Source organism: Schistocerca nitens, chromosome 3 (genome assembly GCF_023898315.1).
Source record: "Schistocerca nitens isolate TAMUIC-IGC-003100 chromosome 3, iqSchNite1.1, whole genome shotgun sequence".
NCBI lineage: Eukaryota > Metazoa > Arthropoda > Insecta > Orthoptera > Acrididae > Schistocerca > Schistocerca nitens.
In genome coordinates, this window is record NC_064616.1 from 603,520,674 (window position 1) to 603,545,534 (window position 24,861).

The following is a 24,861-nucleotide window of genomic DNA, read 5'->3' on the forward strand; positions in this document are numbered from 1 at the left end:
AACGGAAATCACACTGTCGCTGGGTGTGATTTTTATATCTCTTGCGAACAGAAACCAGACTGCCGCGGTGTTTTTTGATTGTCTGTCTACTATTTTATCTGTCTGCTTCCTGTGTATTTTATTAGCATCGCCAACCCTTTGTTGTATGTTTTAACTTTCCACAATTTTCCGCCTTTTTACAATTAAAGTCGCCGTTTTATCGCCTGCTTTTCTTGTTTATTATCTTTTTCTTATGTTTTAAAAATTCTGTAGGCTGAAGAGCGGCGTACCAAGCTGCTGCCAGCCCGCCCCCTTCGGGGGGAATCGAAAATCAATAAAGGAAAAAATAAATGAGTTCTACAGTCCATGGGCACATTAATCCGGTCCTGGATACATGATTCTGTCGCACGAATAAAGTGTACGAAAGTCGAAACAGCTTCCTGCAGCACTGCCATTGCCGTGTCCTTTTGATAAGTGTGTTGTCGTTTCCTGTTTGCAGTCACTGAGCAAGTGTGGGCCTGCAGTATAATTGTGCACTTGTTTGCAACGTCGTCACATCACTAACTCCTTTCAGAATAATTGGCAGGATTTACGTGTATAACTCATAATTAAGGTTTTCTTCTCCGTCAGGTTATTTATAAAAATGGTTCAAATGGCTCTGAGCACTATGGGACTTAACTTCTGAGGTCATCAGTCTCATAGAACTTAGAACTACTTAAACCTAACTAACGTAAGGACATCACACACATCCATGCCCAAGGCAGGATTCGAACCTGCGACCGTAACGGTCGCTTGCTTCCAGACTGTAGCGCCTAGAACCGCTCGGCCACGCCGGCCGGCGGTTATTTATAAAAACGATCTTAGAGGACAGAACTTTAGGTCCCAGGACAATCACTATGTTGAGATATGTAATAGTGTTTGACATAACAGTGGAATAATTATGCTTTGAGGTGACAAAAATCATGGGATAGCGATATGCGCGTATACAGATGGTGGTAGTATCGCTGACACAATGTATAAAAGAGCAGTGCATTGGCGATGTGATTATGGTCGCATGATGGGAATTCACAGACTTTGAACGCAGAACGGTAGTTGCAGCTAGACGCATGAGACATTCCAATTCGTAAATCGTTAGGGAATTCAATATTCCGAGATCCACAGTGTCAAGAGTGTGCCGAGAATACCCACCACGGATAACGCGGCCTTCACTTAACTACCGAGAGCAGCGGCGTTTGCGTAGAGTTGTTAGTGCTAATGGATAAGCAGAATGCGTGAAATAACCTCGGAAATCAATGTGGGGCGTACGACGAACGTATCAGTTAAGACCGTGTGGCAAAATCGGGCCTTAATGGGCTGTAGCAGCAGACGACCAACGCGAGAACGTTTTCTAACGGCAGTGCCTCTTCTTGGCTCGTGTCCGTATCAGTTGGATTCTAGATGACTGGAGACCCATGACCTGGTCAAATAGTCCCGATTTTATTTGGTAAGAGCTGGTTTTAGGGTTCGAATAAGGCGCAGACCCCACGAAGCCGTGGATCCAACTTCTCAACACGACACTGTCCAAGCTGATGGTGGTTCCATAATGGTGGGGGCTGTGTTTGCATGGAATATACTGGGACCTGTGGTCCAGCTGAACCGATCATTGACTGGAAATGTTTATGTTCGGCTACTTGAAGACCATTTACAACCATTCATGGACTTCATGTTCCCAAACTGCGATGGAATTTTTATAGATGACAATGCGGCATGTCGCCGGGCCACAGTTGTTTGCGACTGTTTTGAAAAGCATTCTGGAGAGTCTGAGCGAATGATTTGGCCACCAACTGAACATTAATGGGAAATACACGACAGTCAAGTTCGTCCACAAGATCCTGCATCAGTAACACTTTCACAATTATGGACGGCTATAGAGGCAGCATGGCTATTTCTGCAGGGGACTTCAACGACTTGTTGGGTCCATGCCACGTCGAGTTGCTGCAGTACGCCGGGCACAAAGAAGTGCGACACGATATTAGGAGGTATCCCATGACTTTTGTCGCCTCAGTGTGGGATGCCGTGCAATTAGAAGGGTCAGAGGTAAGGTATACACTGATCAACCAAAACATTATAACAACTGCGCTCGCCGAAAGTTATTACCGCCTGGTCTGGGGGCACTGGCCGTGTGACATGGCAAGAGAGGTATACAGAGCTATCAAAAACAGTCTGAAAAGCTTATGAGAATGTTACATGAGAGGTCGTGCCGAGAAATAATTGTTAGGGAAAAAATTCGATACGTTGCGCCGTTTCCGATTTAATGAGCACTGACGTTAGTCAATCAGGTCGCTCCGCGTGCAAATTCAAGTACTTGCAAGTGCTAAAATGCGATAATGCACAGACATCTGTGGGTGCAGGAGTTACCACTTGTTCAAAAGTTCATTATCAATTAAAATGTGCATTTTTCAAAAGTAAATAATTTAAGCTAGGTGAACAAAGCTACGTTTATTTGTTTTAAGGAAAGGAAATGAAAAATACGTTTGCGAACACTCTCTGTGACAGGCTGTTTGAATTTGAGCCCGCGAAGACCTCATTGGCTAACTTAAATTCTAAATAACTCGGAAACGGCGAACAGTATCAAATATTTTTTCTTAACAGGTATTTCTCAGCACAGCTACTCTGCAACATAGTTACAAGCTTTCCAGATTGTTTCTGACCGATCCTTAAGCAGAGCAAACACGAATAGGAGAATCATTCTAGCTTCGATGCGGACAGCCAATGAGGAATCAACTAAATTAACAATTAGAAAATCATTTTGTATTATTTATCTCACACTAAAAATGTTTTGCCAACAGCCTTGCCGCAGTGGTAACACCGGCTCCCGTCAGATCACTGAAGTTAAGCGCTGGCGGGCTGGACTAGCACTTAGATGGGTGACCATCCGGTCTGCCGAGCGCTGTTGGCAAGCGGGGTGCACTCACTTGTCAGCCCTTGTAAGGCAAAACTGAAGAGCTACTTGATTGAAAAGTAGCGGCTCCTGTCTCGTAAACTGAAATACGGCCCGGAGAGCGGTGTGCTGACCACATGCCCCTCCATATCCGCATCCAGTGACGCCTGTGGGCTGAGGATGACACGGCGGCCGGTCGGTACCGTTGGGCCTTCATGGACTTTTCAGGTGGTACTTAGTTTTTAGTAGAAAATTTTTTATATGTTACTTTGTACGATGTTTTATTTGTGTCAAGTTTTTTCCTAAAAGATGTCGAAAAAACGTCACGTGTTTAGAAATTCTTCTTCTATAAGTATTACAATTTTCTTTCACACAAATGTTATTCATTTAGATCAGAAAGAACATAGAGTTTTTCCCATTTTTATTCTTCGAAACTGTAGTTGAAGGCAAATTTCGGAGTTGATCTCATCAGAGTGTTTTTGTGTATTAGCTGTGTCTACAAAAATGGGGTAGAATTTTATCTCAGCTTTGTAGAAATGTATAGTTTTTTCGATCTCCAGTAAAATGTTGAGAAACGGACTTACGTTGTTTCTGCAATCACTGACTTAATTGAAACAAGGATATGCTGTGTTTAGAATACGGACTTTTAACCAACGATACTCCTGGAAGCTAGGTGTGAGTGGCCACAACCAGAGAAAATTTTATAAAGTGTTATTTCTGGGAAACTTTAAACATAGTCGTTTCCACTTGCGACTCTCAAAAATTACGTTGTTTTGTATTTACTACGCTTTCAAAAAAATGGTTCAAATGGCTCTGAGCACTATGGGACTTAACATCTATGGTCCTCAGTCCCCTAGAACTTAGAACTACTGAAACCTAACTAACCTAAGGACAGCACACAACACCCAGCCATCACGAGGCAGAGAAAATCCCGGAACCCGCCGGGAATCGAACCCGGGAACCCGGGCGTGGGAAGCGAGAACGCTACCGCACGACCACGAGATGCGGGCCTACGCTTACATTTTCGAGTATTACTGATCTTCGAGCATCTGGAATCATACTATATACCGATATATATAGCAGCTGTCAAAAAGAAGCATATGTTGAATACAAAATTCCAGAAACTTTGGGTGAACGGTACTTACAAATTTCAGATACAAGTATGCATGTAGGCATCAACACAGTCGTTTCTATCAACATCAGCAAGTATAAAAGGTGTCAAGCCCATAAAGTATTCGAATAAAAGAAAAAACAAACGAAAACCATGAAAGCAACATTTTCTCAAGTTAGTGTGGTCCCTTTGATAGTTGGATTACACATGTGACAGATGGAACCTATAGAGACAACTTCAAAAAGAAAACTGTTTAAATGCACTGTTACTTAAAGCTAAATATATATATATATATATATATATATATATATATATATATATATATATATATATATATATATATGGTGATTTCGAAGGAACTGACAGACAATGAAAATAATAAAACCGTGATAGGCGCATGTTACAGCAATAAGTAAGTGTTACAGAAAAGCTAGGCGCCTTAAGATGTAAGTTTACTACAGAGGGCACTAAATAATTCCCGTCTGAGGGCTTTGTTGCAGTGTATAAGCAAATTAGAGCAACTCCGATGTGAGTATATAAGCACCAACTTGTAGGCAAGAGGTTAGTGTTGCATTCCAGTCTTTCCAATGCGGTTGCGGTAAATTTGGAAACGTGAACTATGGCGACGTTATTACCAAATGCATCCAAACAGGACCAACGTGCTGTTATACTTTTTTGGCTGCCAAAAGACAAACACCGGAAGACATCCATTGGAGAAAGAAGAACATGTATGGGGCAGCATGTCTGTCGAGAATCACTGTCGTGGAATGGTGCACCAAATTCTGTGCTGGTTTCGATTCGACACAAGACGCTGGTCGATATGTGAGGCCAGTCTCATCCATTACGGACAAAAGCAAATGGGCGGTTGACGATGCGATTAATGCGGACCAGCGCATAACCATCTGTGTGCTATCAAATGTTTTTTTCAGTCCTTTGCAACACATTATGCGGCTGGAGCTAGGCTACCATAAGGTCAGCAGCCAGTGGATACTCCGGACGTTGAATGCTGAACAGAAAGCAAACTGAATGGCTGTTTGCCTGAAGCACCTGATGCGTTTCAGTGTAGATGGAAACACGTTCCTTGAGTGCATTGTTGCAGGCAAAAAAATCTGGTGCTACCACTGGGAACTGGAGTCGAAAACGTCGATAATGCAATGCTATCATGCATCGTTCCCTCGTCGCAAGAAGTTCAAGAGCCAGCCATCTGCTGGAAAGGTGATGCTTACCATGTTCTTTGATTAGCGATTACCATTACTCATTGATTTAAAGGAACCTGGTATCTTCATCACTGGGAACAGTACTGGGCAACCCTGGAGAAATTACAGCGTCCATAACGTCGGAGAAAATTGTGGCAGAGGGTGCTGCTGCTTCATGATAAAGAACTTCCCCAATCGCAAATGTCGTAATGCAGAAGTTACGCCTACTCAAGTGGGAGACACTAGTGCACACACACTATGGTCCTGATCTCTTCCCATGCGATTACTACAACTTTGGTCCCTTACAAAAGGCTTTGAATGGCAGACGATTCCTGTCAGACGAGGATGTGCACCAAACAGTTACGGACTTCTTTACGCAGCAGGATATGGTGCTTCACCAAATGGATATTTTCAACCTGGTGTGTCGGAGGGATGATTGTCTCAATACTGACGGCGATTTTCCCTGATAAGCATACCGGGTCTGGACTGCACAACCTTCAAACAGCAACTTCTTGATCGCCATTTATACAAAAGAAATGCAAATATCTATCCATATTTTGAAGGAACAGATCTTTCTAAGAGAAGGAAATACCATATTTTGTTTCAGGAATATAGTATAGCCCCGTCATTGCATAGCCTCCTCAGTACAATTCTGACATGAGTGTACCTTGTCGTTATATCTTGACAGTGTTAAATCTGTCAGTTACCTTATTTTTAAGCAATCTTGCTGCTTTTTTAAACCTTAGTATTTTATGCATACACATCACCTTCCTTACATGACATATTCAAAACATAGGGTTTACAGAGCCTCTGTTTTTACCTATTTTGCTTTGAGAATTTTATCTGTTACTCTTACTTTACTATTTCATACATGCGCCTTACCCACCCAACACTACACATATTCCTCGTATTAGGTTCATATTACTTTTACATAAGACAGGAGTTAATTGTTACATGTTTCTTAAATGACTTGTGAACTTCGTCTTATGAGGCTACTGGTACAACATCGTGCTACAATCTCCATAGTAATTATCTATGTTTCTTTTAAGTTTTTGTATGTTGACAAACTTATGTCTTAAAGTTACCATAAGAGATGAGTTTTTAATCACTTACTTATTGCTGTAAGTTACGCGCCGTGCGGGATTAGCCGAGCGGTCTAAGGCGCTGCAGTCATGGACTGTACGGCTGGTCCCGGCGGAGGTTCGAATCCTCCCTCGGGCATCTGTGTGTGTGTTTGTCCTTAGGATAATTTAGGTTAAGTAGTGTGTAAGCTTAGGGACTGATGACCTTAGCAGTTAAGTCCCATAAGATTTCACACATATTTGAACATTTTGTAAGTTACTCCTACGACATCAAGTTGTGTAAGTTCCTTTCAACTATCCACTTACAGTATTTAACTTTAAAGTTATAATATATTTATAATGTTGCTACATTTTGTTATGTTCACGATAAATGATATACGAGACTGTATCAACTTTACTTAATATGTTCGCACCGCTAGGATCATACTGTCTTTGGAGTTGTCTCCATAGAGCCCATCTGTTTCGTTTGTTATCCAGCTATCTACGGTAAGGCTCCGCACCCATCCTACATCAAACTCAAGAGGAAGGTTTTCCAGTAATTACAAGGAATAGCATTGCATGGCACGGTACCTGTCTGGCTCTTTCAGCTTAGGTTTACTCGCTGTTGGCGGCCGGTGAGGCTTCACAGGTTTCTGCGTAGTTGGTTGCTTAACGCCAAAGACCCACTGGCTGGGAGGACGTTGTGTTTGAGGTGGAGGTTGCTGTGTTTGAGGTGGAGGCTGCTGCGTTTGAGGTGGAGGTTGCTGCGTTTGAGGTGGAGGTTGCTGCGTTTGAGGTGGAGGTTTCTGCGTCGTCGGCTTTGGAGTGGTAGGCTTGACGGCAGCCAGCCAGTGAGGTGGCTTCTGGGTGGTCGGAGCCGCCGTCGGCTTCACGGTTGTAGGCTTGATGACATCCGACCAGCTTGGAGGTTTCTCCGTAGATGGAGCGGTCGCCTGCGTTTCTCCTTCAGACTGAGGTTTGTGTGTCACCTGGTAATACGAGACACATATTAGGCTGGCTGCTGTAACGTGGGACATCCATAGTCACTACTGTCCACAGCTGAGAAGAGTGCGTACAATTGGAGAGAGGCAGTGAATCGGGTGTGCACTACACATGCTCTAGAGAGAATACTACACACCATTCTAAAATATTTTCGTGCATGCAGTTACGTCAACATTGTAACACTGACCCACTCGAAAAGGTACGAGCGATGTAAACACACATGAAGGGACGAACTCAGGAGTTTTGCCTTTCGCGAGCAGGTGCTCTCCGACTGAGCTACCTTAGCACGACTCACTATCCGTCCTCATAGCTTCAATTCTGCCATTACCTCGTCTCCTATCTTCCAAACTTCACAGAAGCTCTTCTGCGAAATCTACGCTGTAGAATCGTTGCGCAAGCAGCTGCAAACGCTTGTTCTCTAAATCTTCTCAATAGTGTTTCGCGAAAGCAACGTCGTCTTCCCTCCACAGATTCCCACTTCAGTTCACGAAGAATCTCCGTAACAGTCGCGTGTTGATCGAACCTACCGGTAACAAATCTAGCAGCACGCGTCTGAATTGCTCGACGTGCTCGTTACTTTTTATATCGCTTTGCGTCGTCACTCTTGGATATTTAATCGACGTAATTGTGTTAAGCAGCACTCCACTAATACTGCATTCGAGCATTACAGCATTGTTTTTCCTACTCATGTACCTTAACTTACATTTTTATACATTTAGGGCATGCTGCCACTCATCATGCCAAACAGAAACTCTAAGTCATCCTGCATCCTTCTACGTTCACTCAACGACGATACTTTCCCGTATACTACAGTATCTTCAGCAAACAGTCGCAGATTGTTGCTCACCCCATGCGTCGTATCATTTGTGTATACAGGGTGGTCAGAAACAGTCTGAAAAGCTTGTAAGGCTATCACAACGTTGGTTTTGCTAAAAAAAAACTTTTAAGAAAAAAAAAATTCGACACGTTGGGCCGTTTCTGTGTTAATTAGCACAGACGTTAGCCAATCAGTTCGTTACGGATGCAAATTCAAGCACTTGCACGCTCTAAATTGCGGTAATGAACAGACATCTGTGGGTGCAGGAGTTACCACGTGTTCAAATGCTCATTTCCAGTTAAAATGTGCGTTTTTCCGAAGTACTGAATTTAAGCTAGTTGAGCAAAAGCCACGTTCGTTCCTTGTGAGGAAACCAAACGAAGAACACGTTTGGCGACACTGTCTCTGGCAGGCTGCTTGGAATTCCGCGCGCAACGATCTGATGGGCTAGCTTCAGTGCCAAGTATATCGGAAAGGCGCAACGTATCGAATTTTTTTCTTAACAGGTATTTCTCAAGACAACCTTCCCTGCAACACACTTACAAGCGGTATTGTCACACTCTCCAGGAGCACTCCTGACGATACCCTCGTCTCTGACGAACACTCGCCGTCACGTACTAAATGTTATCGCTGAAGAAGTCTTCAAGCCACTAACATATCTGGATACCTATTCCGTACCCTCGTACCTTCGTTAAGAGTCTACTTTGGGGCCCTATGTCAAATGCTTATCTTATTTGAAATGTGGGAATATGGACTCTGCATGTTGTCCTTGATCCATGGTTCGCAGGATATCGTGCGAGAAAAGGGCAAGATTAATCTCGCACGATCGATGCTTTTTAAATCCGTGTTGATTTGTGGATGGAAGCTTTTCTGTTTCAAGGAAATTTATTATATTCGAACTTAGAATATGTTCAATAATTCTGCAACATACCTACGTTAAAGATCATCTTCTTCTTCTTCTTTTGTTTATTCAGCCTCTAGATATCTACCCCTGGACATAAACTCCTTCCAGACATTTCCATGTCGACCTCGGATCTGTAATTTTACAGATCAGTTATTTCACCCTTTTTATATACAGGAGTTGCCTGCGCTATTTTCCAGTCTTTTGGGACTTAGCGCTGGGCGAGAGATTCGCTATAGGTGCAAGCTAAGTAAAGGGCCAGTACCATAGAGCACTCTGTGTAAACACGAATCAGGATCCTGTCCGGATCAGGCGACTTGTTTTCAATCTTTCAACTTTTTTTCAACGCCAGGTATGCCTGTTTTTATGTCCTCCTACGGAAGTCTTTTCGATCTTCTTGTGTGACTAGTTTTTTAAACACGAAATTTAAAACTTCAACTTTCGCTTTGGCATCTTCTATTGTTATAGCAGACTGGTCGACGACTGGCTGGAGAGAAGCTTTCGATCCACTTAGTGATTTGACATAGGACCAGATTTTTATAGGTTTTTCTGTCCTTAATCCACTTACTCGAAACATACTGTTCCAGAGTGCGATTAACACTCGGTTTAAGCTCTGCCCACAATCCCTTTACGTCCATCATATTGACACTAAATGAGGTACATTCATTGTTTAAGAAAGATGCTAACAGCTGTTTATCTGCAATTTCCAGCATAAATACTCTCCTAGCCTTTTCTATGGATTTATTGACTTCAGTATCCATCGTCGCTATGATGACGGCATGATCACTTATCTCAACCCTTATACTGACACTGTCGATGAAGTCAGGTCTTTGTAACTACAAGATCCAAAATACAGGGTGATTTAAAATTCCGTTAACATTTGAAAATGCACTAATACACGGAATAATGTAGGCAGACATGGAAAAATTGATACTTTCCTGAGATGACGTGGGGTTTTATGGAAACCAAAAGCGAGTGTAAAAACTGTCCAGAAGGTGGCGCTGGACAGCAACACGTCAGTGATGGCACATGGGAATCGTGTATAAAATGAGTTGTAGTGAGAGAGGGAGTCAGATCATCCCTAGCCTGTCTGATAAACACTCGCTGGAACGCATGACTTTTGTGGAGGATGCGCTCCTCTACATATTGCTACACATGTAAAAGATCTCTTGCACACATCGTTTGGTGAGGATCGCGTGCTGAGCTGTCACGCCCGTTGTTCTTGGCCTCCCAGGTTCCCAGACCTCAATCCGTGGTGTTATAATTGGTTGTGGGGTTCCCTGAAGTCGCAAGTATACTGTGATGGTTGTGGTCTTCCCTGATGTCGCAAGAATATCGCGATCGTCCGACCTCACTGAGAATGCTAAAAGACAGCATCTGACGGCAGTTTCTCGCCATACCTACCGATATGCTATACAGTGTTATTCACAACATTGTGCCTCGACTACAGATATTGTTGACGAATGACGGGCGACAAGTCGACCGTTCGTTGTAAAGAACATCGTCTTTGGTAAAAATCAATTGTTATCCTAATTATTGCTATTGTATCGTATGAAGCACCATCTTTTGGTCATTTTGCGTACTTTTTGGTTTCAATAAAACCCCATGTAATTTCAAGCAAGTGAGTCAGTTTTTTACCTCTCTAGCTGCATTATTTCGTGAAATATAGAGTTTTCAAATGTTAACAACTTTTTGGTCACTCTGCATTTCCATTGTGAGTGGTTTTCCGAATTTGCTGCTCAAGAGAGTTTTCGGAAAACGTGTTCAGAATTGGTCCACAAGGCTACAGTCTGTACCACCTATAATGAATCGCAAGTCAGGCAACAGAGGAAGATCGTCTGGGGGAAAGAGATTTTCCAACGAAGAGGACGTTCACACAGCAGTTCACGAATGACTCCGTGAGAAAGGAAAGGATTTCTACCGTCGAAGAGCTGAACACTTGGTAGAAAGTTCCCACTGTTATTTACAAAGACCTGGTGACTATGCTGAAAATTACTGTCATCTGTCTGTGTCAGTTTCAAGTGAATTCCAACACTCGACAAATATTACTTGGCCTACCGTAATAACGTGTAACTTACTTTTTGGCCTCCCCCCCATGAACCATGGACCTTGCCGTTGGTGGGGAGGCTTGCGTGCCTCAGCGATACAGATAGCCGTACCGTAGGTACAACCACAACGGAGGGGTATCTGTTGAGAGGCCAGACAAACGTGTGGTTCCTGAAGAGGGGCAGCAGCCTTTTCAGTAGTTGCAAGGGCAACAGTCTGGATGATTGACTGATCTGGCCTTGTAACAATAACCAAAACGGCCTTGCTGTGCTGGTACTGCGAACGGCTGAAAGCAAGGGGAAACTACGGCCGTAATTTTTCCCGAGGGCATGCAGCTTTACTGTATGATTAATAGATGATGGCGTCCTCTTGGGTAAAATATTCCGGAGGTAAAATAGTCCCCCATTCGGATCTCCGGGCGGGGACTACTCAAGAGGATGTCGTTATCAGGAGAAAGAAAACTGGCGTTCTACGGATCGGAGCGTGGAATGTCAGGTCCCTTAATCGGGCAGGTAGGTTAGAAAATTTGAAAAGGGAAATGGATACGTTAAAGTTAGATATAGTGGGAATTAGTGAAGTTCGGTGGCGGGAGGAACAAGACTTCTGGTCAGGTGACTACAGGGTTATAAACACAAAGTCAAATAGGGGTAATGCAGGAGTAGGTTTAATAATGAATAGGAAAATAGCAACGCGGGTAAGCTACTACAAACAGCTTAGTGAACGCATTATTGTGGCCAAGATAGATACGAAGCCCACACCTACTACAGTAGTACAAGTTTATATGCCAACTAGCTCTGCAGATGACGAAGAAATTGAAGAAATGTATGATGAAATAAAAGAAATTATTCAGATAGTGAAGGGAGACGAAAATTTAATAGTCATGGGTGACTGGAATTCGAGTGTAGGAAAAGGGAGAGAAGGAAACGTAGTAGGTGAATATGGATTGGGGCTAAGAAATGAAAGAGGAAGCCGCCTGGTAGAATTTTGCACAGAGCACAACTTAATCATATCTAACACTTGGTTTAAGAATCATGATAGAAGGTTGTATACATGGAAGAACCCTGGAGATACTAAAAGGTATCAGATAGATTATATAATGGTAAGACAGAGATTTAGGAACCAGGTTTTAAATTGTAAGACATTTCCAGGGGCAGATGTGGACTCTGACCACAATCTATTGGTTATGACCTGTAGATTAAAACTGAAGAAACTGCACAAAGGTGGGAATTTAAGGAGATGGGACCTGGATAAACTGAAAGAACCAGAGGTTGTACAGAGTTTCAGGGAGAGCATAAGGGAACAATTGACAGGAATGGGGGAAAGAAATACAGTAGAAGAAGAATGGGTAGATTTGAGGGATGAAGTAGTGAAGGCAGCAGAGGATAAAGTAGGTAAAAAGACGAGGGCTAGTAGAAATCCTTGGGTAACAGAAGAAATATTGAGTTTAATTGATGAAAGGAGAAAATATAAAAATGCAGTAAATGAAGCAGGCAAAAAGGAATACAAACGTCTCAAAAATGAGATTGACAGGAAGTGCAAAATGGCTAAGCAGGGATGGCTAGAGGACAAATGTAAGGATGTAGAGGCTTATCTCACTAGGGGTAAGATAGATACTGCCTACAGGAAAATTAAAGAGACCTTTGGAGATAAGAGAACCACTTCTATGAACATCAAGAGCTCAGATGGAAACCCAGTTCTAAGCAAAGAAGGGAAAGCAGAAAGGTGGAAGGAGTATATAGAGGGTCTATACAAGGGCGATGTACTTGAGGACAATATTATGGAAATGGAAGAGGATGTAGATGAAGATCAAATGGGAGATACTATACTGCGTGAAGAGTTTGACAGAGCACTGAAAGACCTGAGTCGAAACAAGGCCCCCGGAGTAGACGACATTCCATTGGAACTACTGACGGCCTTGGGAGAGCCAGTCCTGACAAAACTCTACCATCTGGTGAGCAAGATGTATGAAACAGGCGAAATACCCTCAGACTTCAAGAAGAATATAATAATTCCAATCCCAAAGAAAGCAGGTGTTGACAGATGTGAGAATTACCGAACAATCAGTTTAATAAGCCACAGCTGCAAAATACTAACACGAATTCTTTACAGACGAATGGAAAAACTGGTAGAAGCCGACCTCGGGGAAGATCAGTTTGGATTCCGTAGAAATACTGGAACACGTGAGGCAATACTGACCTTACGACTTATCTTAGAAGAAAGATTAAGGAAAGGCAAACCTACGTTTCTAGCATTTGTAGACTTAGAGAAAGCTTTTGACAATGTTGACTGGAATACTCTCTTTCAAATTCTAAAGGTGGCAGGGGTAAAATACAGGGAGCGAAAGGCTATTTACAATTTGTACAGAAACCAGATGGCAGTTATAAGAGTCGAGGGACACGAAAGGGAAGCAGTGGTTGGGAAGGGAGTAAGACAGGGTTGTAGCCTCTCCCCGATGTTATTCAATCTGTATATTGAGCAAGCAGTGAAGGAAACAAAAGAAAAATTCGGAGTAGGTATTAAAATCCATGGAGAAGAAATAAAAACTTTGAGGTTCGCCGATGACATTGTAATTCTGTCAGAGACAGCAAAGGACTTGGAAGAGCAGTTGAACGGAATGGATGGTGTCTTGAAGGGAGGATATAAGATGAACATCAACAAAAGCAAAACGAGGATAATGGAATGTAGTCGAAGTAAGTCGGGTGATGTTGAGGGTATTAGATTAGGAAATGAGACACTTAAAGTAGTAAAGGAGTTTTGCTATTTGGGGAGCAAAATAACCGATGATGGTCGAAGTAGAGAGGATATAAAATGTAGACTGGCAATGGCAAGGAATGCGTTTCTGAAGAAGAGAAATTTGTTAACATCGAGTATAGATTTAAGTGTCAGGAAGTCCTTTCTGAAAGTATTTGTATGGAGTGTAGCCATGTATGGAAGTGAAACATGGACGATAAACAATTTGGACAAGAAAAGAATAGAAGCTTTCGAAATGTGGTGCTACAGAAGAATGCTGAAGATAAGGTGGGTAGATCACACAACTAATGAGGAGGTACTGAATCGGATTGGGGAGAAGAGGAGTTTGTGGCACAACTTGACCAGAAGAAGGGATCGGTTGGTAGGACATGTTTTGAGGCATCAAGGGATCACCAATTTAGTATTGGAGGGCAGCGTGGAGGGTAAAAATCGTAGGGGGAGACCAAGAGATGCATACACTAAGCAGATTCAGAAGGATGTAGGTTGCAGTAGGTACTGGGAGATGAAGAAGCTTGCACAGGATAGAGTAGCATGGAGAGCTGCATCAAACCAGTCTCAGGACTGAAGACCACAACAACAACAACATACTTTTTGAAGTCCACTTGTAAACCGACTCTTCACTTCACTACACTGCCACTTCCGAAATAGTATCGGGATAATTCTCTATTTGTGCGTACGGGAATGGAATTTTTAATCACAATACATATTTCGTTTTATTCACTCACAACATCATCTATGAGAGAGTTTTCTGAGCCGTTTGTTGCTTATCTTGTGAATACGATGTCTAGATATACGTTTTCCTAGAATTTTCCTCTTACGCTCCAGTGTTGTACATAAAAGAAAAGGAAGTATAACATATTGACCCATTCACAATTTGCGAAGAAGTGGTTTCAAATATTTTTACGGCTACCACAGATCCGTAAGTCGCTTAAAGCAGACGCCAGGACGGTTCCTTTGGAAATGACATGACCGAATTCCTTTACCCATCTAATTGTATCCGAATCTCAAGCTCCGTAATGGCATTGTTGTGACCGCGACGTTAAACATTAAACCGACTTTTACTGTAGGGCACTATCTAGAGGAAGAAAGCATGTGCATAAACGCTAAGACCTACAACCGTCCAACGCAACGGAATCGTGTACTCGAGACACATCTTGTACTCAAGACACATCGTATATACACTCCTGGAAATGGAAAAAAGAACACATTGACACCAGTGTGTCAGACCCACCATACTTGCTCCGGACACTGCGAGAGGGCTGTACAAGCAATGATCACACGCACGGCTCAGCGGGCACACCAGGAACCGCGGTGTTGGCCGTCGAATGGCGCTAGCTGCGCAGCATTTGTGCACCGCCGCCGTCAGTGTCAGCCTGTTTGCCGTGGCATACGGAGCTCCATCGCAGTCTTTAACACTGGTAGCATGCCGCGACAGCGTGGACGTGAACCGTATGTGCAGTTGACGGACTTTGAGCGAGGGCGTATAGTGGGCATGCGGGAGGCCGGGTGGACGTACCGCCGAATTGCTCAACACGTGGGGCGTGAGGTCTCCACAGTACATCGATGTTGTCGCCAGTGGTCGGCGGAAGGTGCACGTGCCCGTCGACCTGGGACCGGACCGCAGCGACGCACGGATGCACGCCAAGACCGTAGGATCCTACGCAGTGCCGTAGGGGACCGCACCGCCACTTCCCAGCAAATTAGGGACACTGTTGCTCCTGGGGTATCGGCGAGGACCATTCGCAACCGTCTCCATGAAGCTGGGCTACGGTCCCGCACACCGTTAGGCCGTCTTCCGCTCACGCCCCAACATCGTGCAGCCCGCCTCCAGTAGTGTCGCGACAGGCGTGAATGGAGGGACGAATGGAGACGTGTCGTCTTCAGCGATGAGAGTCGCTTCTGCCTTGGTGCCAATGATGGTCGTATGCGTGTTTGGCGCCGTGCAGGTGAGCGCCACAATCAGGACTGCATAATACCGAGGCACACAGGGCCAACACCCGGCATCATGGTGTGGGGAGCGATCTCCTACACTGGCCGTACACCACTGGTGATCGTCGAGGGGACACTGAATAGTGCACGGTACATCCAAACCGTCATCGAACCCATCGTTCTACCATTCCTAGACCGGCAAGGGAACTTGCTGTTCCAACAGGACAATGCACGTCCGCATGTATCTCGTGCCACCCAACGTGCTCTAGAAGGTGTAAGTCAACTACCCTGGCCAGCAAGATCTCCGGATCTGTCCCCCATTGAGCATGTTTGGGACTGGATGAAGCGTCGTCTCACGCGGTCTGCACGTCCAGCACGAACGCTGGTCCAACTGAGGCGCCAGGTAGAAATGGCATGGCAAGCCGTTCCACAGGACTACATCCAGCATCTCTACGATCGTCTCCATGGGAGAATAGCAGCCTGCATTGCTGCGAAAGGTGGATATACACTGTACTAGTGCCGACATTGTGCATGCTCTGTTGCCTGTGTCTATGTGCCTGTGGTTCTGTCAGTGTGATCATGTGATGTATCTGACCCCAGGAATGTGTCAATAAAGTTTCCCCTTCCTGGGACAATGAATTCACGGTGTTCTTATTTCAATTTCCAGGAGTGTAATAAAAGCCTGCCTGCCAAATTACTGTCTCTACCGAGATGAGATTAAAATATGCTCTGCAAATGATTAAAAGGAAAAAAATTCAGAAGAAGAAATCAAATATTTGCTGTTGGTCCGGTATACCTTCAAGACTTTCAGGACAACGGTGAATTATCATATAAGAACCATATTTTAGCTGGGAGACCATAAACAGCGAACAGTCAAACACAGCTAGGCTGACAATGAAATCTATTCGTAAGTAATAAACACATTTTTTTCTGATCGCAAGTTAGTTTTATTCGGGATCCAATACACCATATTATTCACCACCCTTTTGGCTACAAATTCCTATATACACTACTGGCCATTAAAATTGCTACACGACGAAGATGACGTGCTACAGACGCGAAATTTAACCGACAGGAAAAATATGCTGTGATATGCAAATGATTAGCTTTCCAGAGCATTCACACAAGGGTGGTGCCGGTGGCGACACCTACAACGTGCTGACATGAGGAAAGTTTCCAACCGATTTCTCATACACAAACAGCAGTTGACCGGCGTTGCCCGGTGAAACGTTGTTGTGATGCCTCGTGTACGGAGGAGAAATGCATACCATTGCGTTTCCGACTTTGATAAAGGTCGGATTGTAGCCTATTGCGATTGCGGTTTATCGTATCGCGACATTGCTGCTCGCGTTGGTTGAGTTCCAATGACTGTTAGCAGAATATGGAATCGGTGGGTTCAGGAGGGTAATACGGAACGCCGTGCTGGATCCCAACGGCCTCGTATCACTAACAGTCTAGATGACAGGCATCTTAGCCGCATGGCTGTAACGGATCGTGCAAAGTGTCGATCCCTGAGTCAACAGAAGCGTGTATTCGCCATCGCCATACTGGCGCATCACCCGGCGTGTTGGTATGGGGTGCCATTGGTTACACGTCTCGGTCACCTCTTGTTCGCATTGACGGCACTTTGAAAGGTGGACGTTACATTTCAGATATGTTACGACCCGTGACTCTACCCTTAATTTTATCCCTGCGAAACCCTACATTTCAGCAGGATAATGCACGACCGCATGTTGCACGTCCTGTACGGGCCTTTCTGGATACAGAAAATGTTCGACTGCTGCCCTGACCAGCACATTCTCCAGATCTCTCTCCAACTGAAAAGTCTGGTCAATGGTGGCCGAGCAACTGGCTCGTCGCAATACGCCAGTCACTATTCTTGTTGAACTGTGGTATCGTGTTGAAGCTGCATGGGCAGCTGTACCTGTACTCGCCATCCAAGCTCTGTTTGACGCAATGCCCAGGCGCAGCGAGGCCGTTATTACGGCCAGAGGTGGTTGTTCTGGGTACTGATTTCTCAGGATCTATGCACCCAAATTGCGTGAAAATGTAATCACATGTCAGTTCTAGTATAATATATTTGTCCAATGAATACCCGTTTATCATCTGCATTTCTTCTTGGTGTAGCAATTTTAATGGCCAGTAGTGTACTTTCAATACGACGGCCTTACGCCGCCTTCCTGGGATGGCCTGTATGCCCACATGGTATCACTGTACTGGTCGACATCAAAGCCAAAGTTCTGTTGTATCAATAACCTCCCCATTATCCACCACTGCTTCCCGCGAAGTACATCCATCACTGCGTCGAACAGATGCTTTTTATTATTGTCTTATGCTAAGCGGCGAGGAACCCATCGGGCACATACGTTTGAGTATCGCAACTGGTAAAACAAGTGTGTCAGCACGATCAACAGAGACGTCCAGTTGCGTAGCGAAGTATTTGATTGTGATTGTCATTTACCTCGAATGAGAGTGTCCGCACGTTCCTACATTGTAGGAGTCACAGCCGTGTGCGACCGGCCGGCATGCGGGGGATCGAACAGGTTGGCGCGGCCTTGTTGCGATGATGATAGACGACTCGCCGAACGAAACAGCGTACTTTTGTTCGTTTTCAGGTCTCCTTAGACATTCTGTAAGTGTCTACGAATATCTGCGATGCTCTGGTTTTTCGCCAAAAGGAACTTAATGACAACTCTGCTGGGAATGCACCTGCGTTACAGACGCCATTTGAAGGCTACGCATAGCGCCGCCACCTATTGAAATTTCGTGAAATTATAAGGGCTGAAGTGGAAATATTCCGCGATGTCCCGCAACAAATTCCGCATTTTTTTCAACTGAAATTGGCCGAGAAAAAAAATGTGTTGCGTTACTTATTAAACGTAGCTGGTATTTTCGATGACCAATAAGACACCTCACAATTAGCTAGCAGGCGGAAAGGACGAGGGGAAGTGCAGTTTCGCCACATCTTCTCGGCTGCCTACTGCCCGCTGTACGTACGTGCGAGTGTCCGTGCTGCAACTGCTGCAGGAAGAGCTGCTGCTGGTGGAAGAGGTTGTACTGCTGCTGCTGCTGGTACTGCACGTAGCTCTGCAACCCGCCGCCGAACAGCGACTCCGACGACGAGAAGTTCAGCGGCTTTGAAGAAAAGTAGTAGTGCTCCGCGCCTGCTGCGCCTGCAACCATTAAAGACCCTTTTCACAAGATCGACTTCCTTGTCTCAACTGACTATGCTCTGGACAAGTGAGTCTACTGCAGCGCTCCTGGCGTTTGTTCCTGTACTGAGCCTCCTCTGTTTCGAGCGGTCTCTTTCGTTCACACGTCAGTGCAAAAACTGAGTGTGTTGTGAGAGCTGTCTGCTGTGCAACCTGGCAACTGAATTGTAAAAGTGTGGTTATGAGGGGCTATACTTTTTACTTAAAAGAAGCAAATATAGTAACAAAATGTAGGAACAAGCAAGGATAATAGAGTTCATTAATGACCAGGGCAAAATACGTAGTGGATGTTCTAGCCAAAATCGCTTGGTAATTTTTTTCCACTCCTGAGAACTGAAACAATAGAAAAAGTATCGACCAAACATTTCAAAACATTTATAAAGGCCGATCAAAAAGTTTTTGTTCGAAGGCCGTGCAGTCAAGAATCGGTATGCCTATCAGGCAACATCTCCGTGAGCTTGAGACAATCATCCCACCAGCGCACCAGGTTGAAGATACCCGTTTGGCGAAACTCCGTGTCCTGTTCCGTGAAGAAGTCCGTAACTGCCTGCTGCACTTCATCGTCCGACGAAATCGTCGACCCTTCACGGTTCTTTTTACGGGATAGAAGGAATGATAATCGCATGAGAAGAGATCAGGGCTATATGGCGGGTGCACGAGCGTCTCCCACTCGAGTCGGCGTAACGCCGTAACTTCTGCGTCCATTTACAGCATGCAGGTCGGAAAGACACGAATGCCACACTAATCCCTCCCATATGTGTACATTCGCAGAGGAGTCGCGCTACGTTGCATATACGCTGCAGCAACGCCCTCAGACAGAAACTTTTTGAGCGCCCCTGATATTTGCTCAGGAAAATATATTCTTGCAAATCCATCAAACAATATCTAGAACACAGTAAACAGTGCTGCTTTACTTCATCCTTTGTATCTTGTCGTCTTGCGAAGTAACATCGAAAATTTATTTTTCTCGACAAATAAATGGTTCAATTGGCTCTGAGCACTATGCGACAACTTCTGAGGTCATCAGTCGCCTAGAACTTAGAACTAATTAAACCTAACTAACCTAAGGACATCACACACATCCATGCCCGAGGCAGGATTCGAACCTGCGACCGTAGCGGTCGCTCGGCTCCAGACTGTAGCGCCTAGAACCGCACGGCCACTCCGGCCGGCGACAAATAAATCTGACTTTTTCACTGTTGAAATGATTTTCATTGAAACAATTTTATTTATTTATGTTCTTATTTGTATACAGTGTGTGCATCTTTTTTGAAAAGCGTATATACCTTTTTGCTTCCAGCTATTTCGTCTCTCTTGTAGGAGAACATTAGTAACAAGATACTAGGACTTTGCGCAATATTTTCAGTGTGTCACGAAAGTAAAGCAAAACAACACAATGAAGATTAAGAAGATATGTAAGCACAAAATCCATTTCTGTAATATTAGTGAGTTCAGCCAGAATAGGATAACTTCCGATATTAGCAGATGCCGCTTTAGTCCTCTGTTTTTGTGCAAGCGTAGTATGCAGCGTTCTCGGAAATTTAGAACTCCACACACGGCACAGTCTATAGATCACTGCCGTCATAGATACATTCCCGATGTGGTTGGCTGCTGATCTACATCTAGGCATGAAAGTGCACGCACTTGGAGTAGTCGATTTTGACCAGAAAGTCGCTCGTGTAAAATGGGCTTAAGACTTACAGTACCTGGTTCAAATGGTTTAAATGGCTCTGAGCACTATGGGACTTAACATTTGAGGTCATCAGTCCCCTGGCCACTCTGTACGATGATGGAAGACGACGGGGTCAATAAAGACACTACAGAAGTTCATACTGTTCGAGGATGGTGAAACTAAAAGGTTGTGACCTTTTCAAAGGAACTAACCCCTCCTCTGTATTAATGCCCGCCTCTGATAGCTGAGTGGTCAGCGCGACGGCGTGCCATGCCTAACAGCCCGGATTCGATTCCTGGCTGGGTCGGAGATTTTCTCCGCTCAGGGAGTGGGTATTGTGTTGTCCTTATCATTATCACCTCATCCCCATCGACACGCAAGTCGCCGAAAAGGCGTCAACTCTAAATACTTGCACCAGCCGAACGGTCTACCCGACGAGAGGCCCTAGTCAAACGGCATTTCCATTTCCATCTGTATTAATCACTTTGGGGAAACCACCAAACTAACACAAATCTAGATGATGCGACGGGCTTTAGAACCACGCTCTTCCAAAACGAAAGTCCAATGCCTTAACCGTTACGCCACCTCCCTCAGTGTTGGAGTACAGGATATGCTGCTTAATTGGGGTATCGTACAATTTCGTAAATGATTCGAGAAATAAAAAAGATTATAGTTCAGAAGATAAATTCCATTTTTCATTTGTTTCTATCCAGAGCCATTGAAGGAACTATAATTTTAAAAAACGAAGCCGTTCAAGAGTTCAGCATTCATCGCAATGCTCACTTTCTTAGTGATTGGTTACTAATTGCCCATCGTCAAACTGATGCCATAAAACAATCTAAAATTATTTACATATCCAAAATACATTCAGTTATTTCAGCTGCAAGTAACAAAAATTGAAAATACAATGGAATGAAAAATTAAAATTTCTAAAAGTGTCAAAGTTACTGTAGTAATACACACTTGCTGACGAATGATACTCCCAACAACGGCAATTTACGTATTAAGAAAACTGTAAAGTAAAATACGACATACAATAAAATAATATATAATAAATTTGATGTAATGCATGTTCTCTTTATTTTATTATTTGTGTAGAGAGCCATATTGAGAGACGACACGTGTCTTCAGTATGTGACGCCAGTCACGACGACTTAGCGAGATGAAATATTTGCTCGGCCATAAGCATTCCATGCATCGTTATCCTGCCCAGCCGACGTGCGGACCTACCAAGACAGTACACTACCTGATCAAGAGAAATCGGCCATATACTAGCGCACATTAAAAATGGAGTTTCCACTTTTCACCTTCATGGGAACTTGAACTCTGCTGGGGACACTTTCAGTGAGGTGTCTGGATGTTTGAGGAGGATTGGCAACCCATTCTTCCACAAGAGACGAAACCAGAGAAGGTAGTGATGTCGGACGCTGGGATTTGGAGTGAAGTGGACGTTTTAACTCATCCCAAAGCTGTTCCATTGGGTTTAGAGCTGGAGTGTGGGCAAGTCAGCCCATTCCAGGAATGTTATTGTTCATAAACCACTGCCTCACAGATGCTGCTTTGGGCTAGTCAATCATCGTCTCCGAACTGTTCCTCTACTGCACAAAATAAACACGCTTTAGGATGTGTTCGTATTCTTCTCCACCTAGCGTTTTTTTTAAGTGCAATAAGATGAAATTCCCATAATGTTACACCACCTCATACGTACTTCACTGTTGGCATTACACATGACGACAGGAACGTTCTCCAAGCATTCTCCAAACGCATCGGACTTCCACTGGCAATAGCGCGATTCTTCACTCCAAATCACTCATTTCCAGCCATCCATTGTCCAGTGGAGTTGCTCTTTACATAACAACGACTACAGAAGTTCGTAGTTTACGAGGAGCCGCTCGACCGTTGTACTCCATTCTTTTTAACTCGCTACGCACATTGACTGTGGCAGCTGTGAAACTGGTAGCGCTCTGCAGCTCACGAATGATTTGTTCCGCTGACTTCATGTGATTTTTCTCAGCCACCAAAAATGTTCAAATGTGTGTGAATTCCTAAGGGACCAAACTGCTTAGGTCATCGGTCCCTAGACTGACACACTACTTAATCTCACTTATTGTAAGAACAACACACACCCATGCCCTAGGGAGGACTCGAACCTCCGACTGGAGTGGCCGCGCAGTCCGTGACATGACGCCTCAAACCGCGCGGCCACTCCGCGCGGCCTCTCAGCCACCTTCCGAAGTGCTCTGCCTATCAGTAGATGAGGTCTGGCTGGCCTTGCTTTAGGTGTTGCTGTTACTTTGCGTTTCCACTTCGCTATCACATCACCAAAACGCGACTCGGGCAGCTTTAGAAAGGTTGAAATGTCCCTGATGGATTTGTTACTCAGGTGATATTTAATGATAAGTCCACGTTCAAACTCACTGAGCTCTCCCGACCGATTCATTCTTCTGTTACTGGCTCTCTACTGACACCACAACACTCCCGCCTCATTTTATACTGGCGAGTCCCTTTCTCATGACATCTAGTGGTCAGATCTGCGTTACATAGAAGTGACCGGATGCTTGTTATTTAACTGTGTATATGATTGCTGGGTCTGCTCGGTTGGCCGTGCGGTCTAACGCACGGCTTTCCGGGCGGGAAGGAGCGCCTGGTCCCCGGCACGAATCCGCCCGGCGGATCTGTGTCGAGGTCCGGTGAGCCGGCCAGTCTGTTGATGGTTTTTAAGCAGTTTTCCATCTGCCTCGGCAAATGCGGGCTGGTTCCCATCATTCCGCCTCAGTTACACTATGTCGGCGATTGCTGCGTAAACAAGTTCTCCACGTATGTGTACACCCCCATCACTCTACCACGCAAACATAGGGTGGTGGTGGTGGTGGTGGTTAGTGTTGAACGTCCCGTCGACAACGAGGTCATTAGAGAAGGAGCGCAAGCTCGGGTTAGGTAAGGATTGGGAAGGAAATCGGCCGTGCCCTTTCAAAGGAACCATCCTGGCATTTGCCTGAAACGATTTAGGGAAATCACGGAAAACCTAAATCAGGATAGCTGGAGACGGGATTGAACCGTCGTCCTCCCGAATGCGAGTCCAGTGTGCTAACCACTGCGCCACCTCGCTCGGTCCAAACAAACATAGGGGTTACACTCGTCTGGTGTGGGACGTTCCATGGGGGGCTGCGGTGGGGACGGGGCCTCTCCGTCGTTTCTAGGTCCCCGGTTAACATAACATAACATGTGATTGATGGAAAATGGGGCTATTTTATCAGCAGACTCCAAAAAAAAAAAAAAATGGCTCTGAGCACTATGGAACTTAACATCGGAGGTCATCAGTCACCTAGAACTTAGAACTACTTAAACCTAACTAACCTAAGAACATCACACACATCCATGCCCGAGGCAGGATTCGAACCTGCGACCGTAGCAGTCGCGCGGTTTCAGACTGAAGCGCCTAGAACCGCTCGGCCACAACGGCCGGCATAGCACACTCCGAAAGGATCCTAACAGATGTACAGTCTGGACCGAAAAAGTTGTTTTTATTCAGTGGCTGAAGTTGCTTCGCTACACCGAGGGCATCTGTTTTCAAATTAGTCATCTTGGCGGCTGATCTTCATCCGAACTTTGGAATATTTGTAACATCTTCTTTACTGAAGGAATTTCGGAAAACCGTGTTTGGTAACACGGCACTAGTGGCGCTGCCGTCGGTAACATTGACATTGCTATCATGCAGTTAATGTGTTGATTGTTTCTTGCTGCTGGCGTATTTTACATATGATTTGGATCTCTTTGGATTTTGTGTCAGGTTTCGAAACACAGCTTCGTCGTGGAAACTATTAAAAGCATACTTTAACCAGACTTGGGTTCCTATCTCAATTTTTTCCTCAAGACACCGCGCGACCGCTACGGTCGCAGGTTCGAATCCTGCCTCGGGTATGGATGTGTGTGATGTCCTTAGGATAGTTAGGTTTAAGTAGTTCTAAGTTCAAGGGGACTGATGACCGCAGCAGTTAAGACCTATAGTGCTCAGAGCCATTTGAACCATTTTCCTCAAGACGTTCTCTGTAATACTTCGAAATTTGTATTGTGTTGTGGGTTGTAGGATCGCACGGATGCTCTTACTCCTGTTTAGATTAATGTGTGCAATTATTCTTTCAGAGAACTCTCAGTATTACATTAATTTGGCAACCTATTTAATGCAATTATTTCAGGCAGCTATACAGGTGCAGTTGGTGCCAAGAGTATGTAAATGAATTCAGGCAGAGACCGACAAAGGGAT

The 24,861-nt window shown here is 44.6% G+C and overlaps 1 protein-coding gene and 1 pseudogene across 1 annotated transcript in view; one reads left to right on the forward strand and one right to left on the reverse strand.

Annotated features, from left to right (window-relative positions):
* LOC126249356 (trypsin-1-like) overlaps positions 1–7,304 on the reverse strand; it is a 145,858-nt gene extending 138,554 nt beyond the window's left edge. Inside the window, exon 1 of the mRNA XM_049951008.1 lies at positions 6,859–7,304. Coding sequence (XP_049806965.1) covers positions 6,859–7,304 — 446 coding nt within the window. The remainder of the gene's footprint in view (positions 1–6,858) is intronic.
* LOC126249919 (5S ribosomal RNA) lies at positions 2,800–2,917 on the forward strand (annotated as a pseudogene).
* Positions 7,305–24,861: the final 17,557 nt, after the last annotated feature.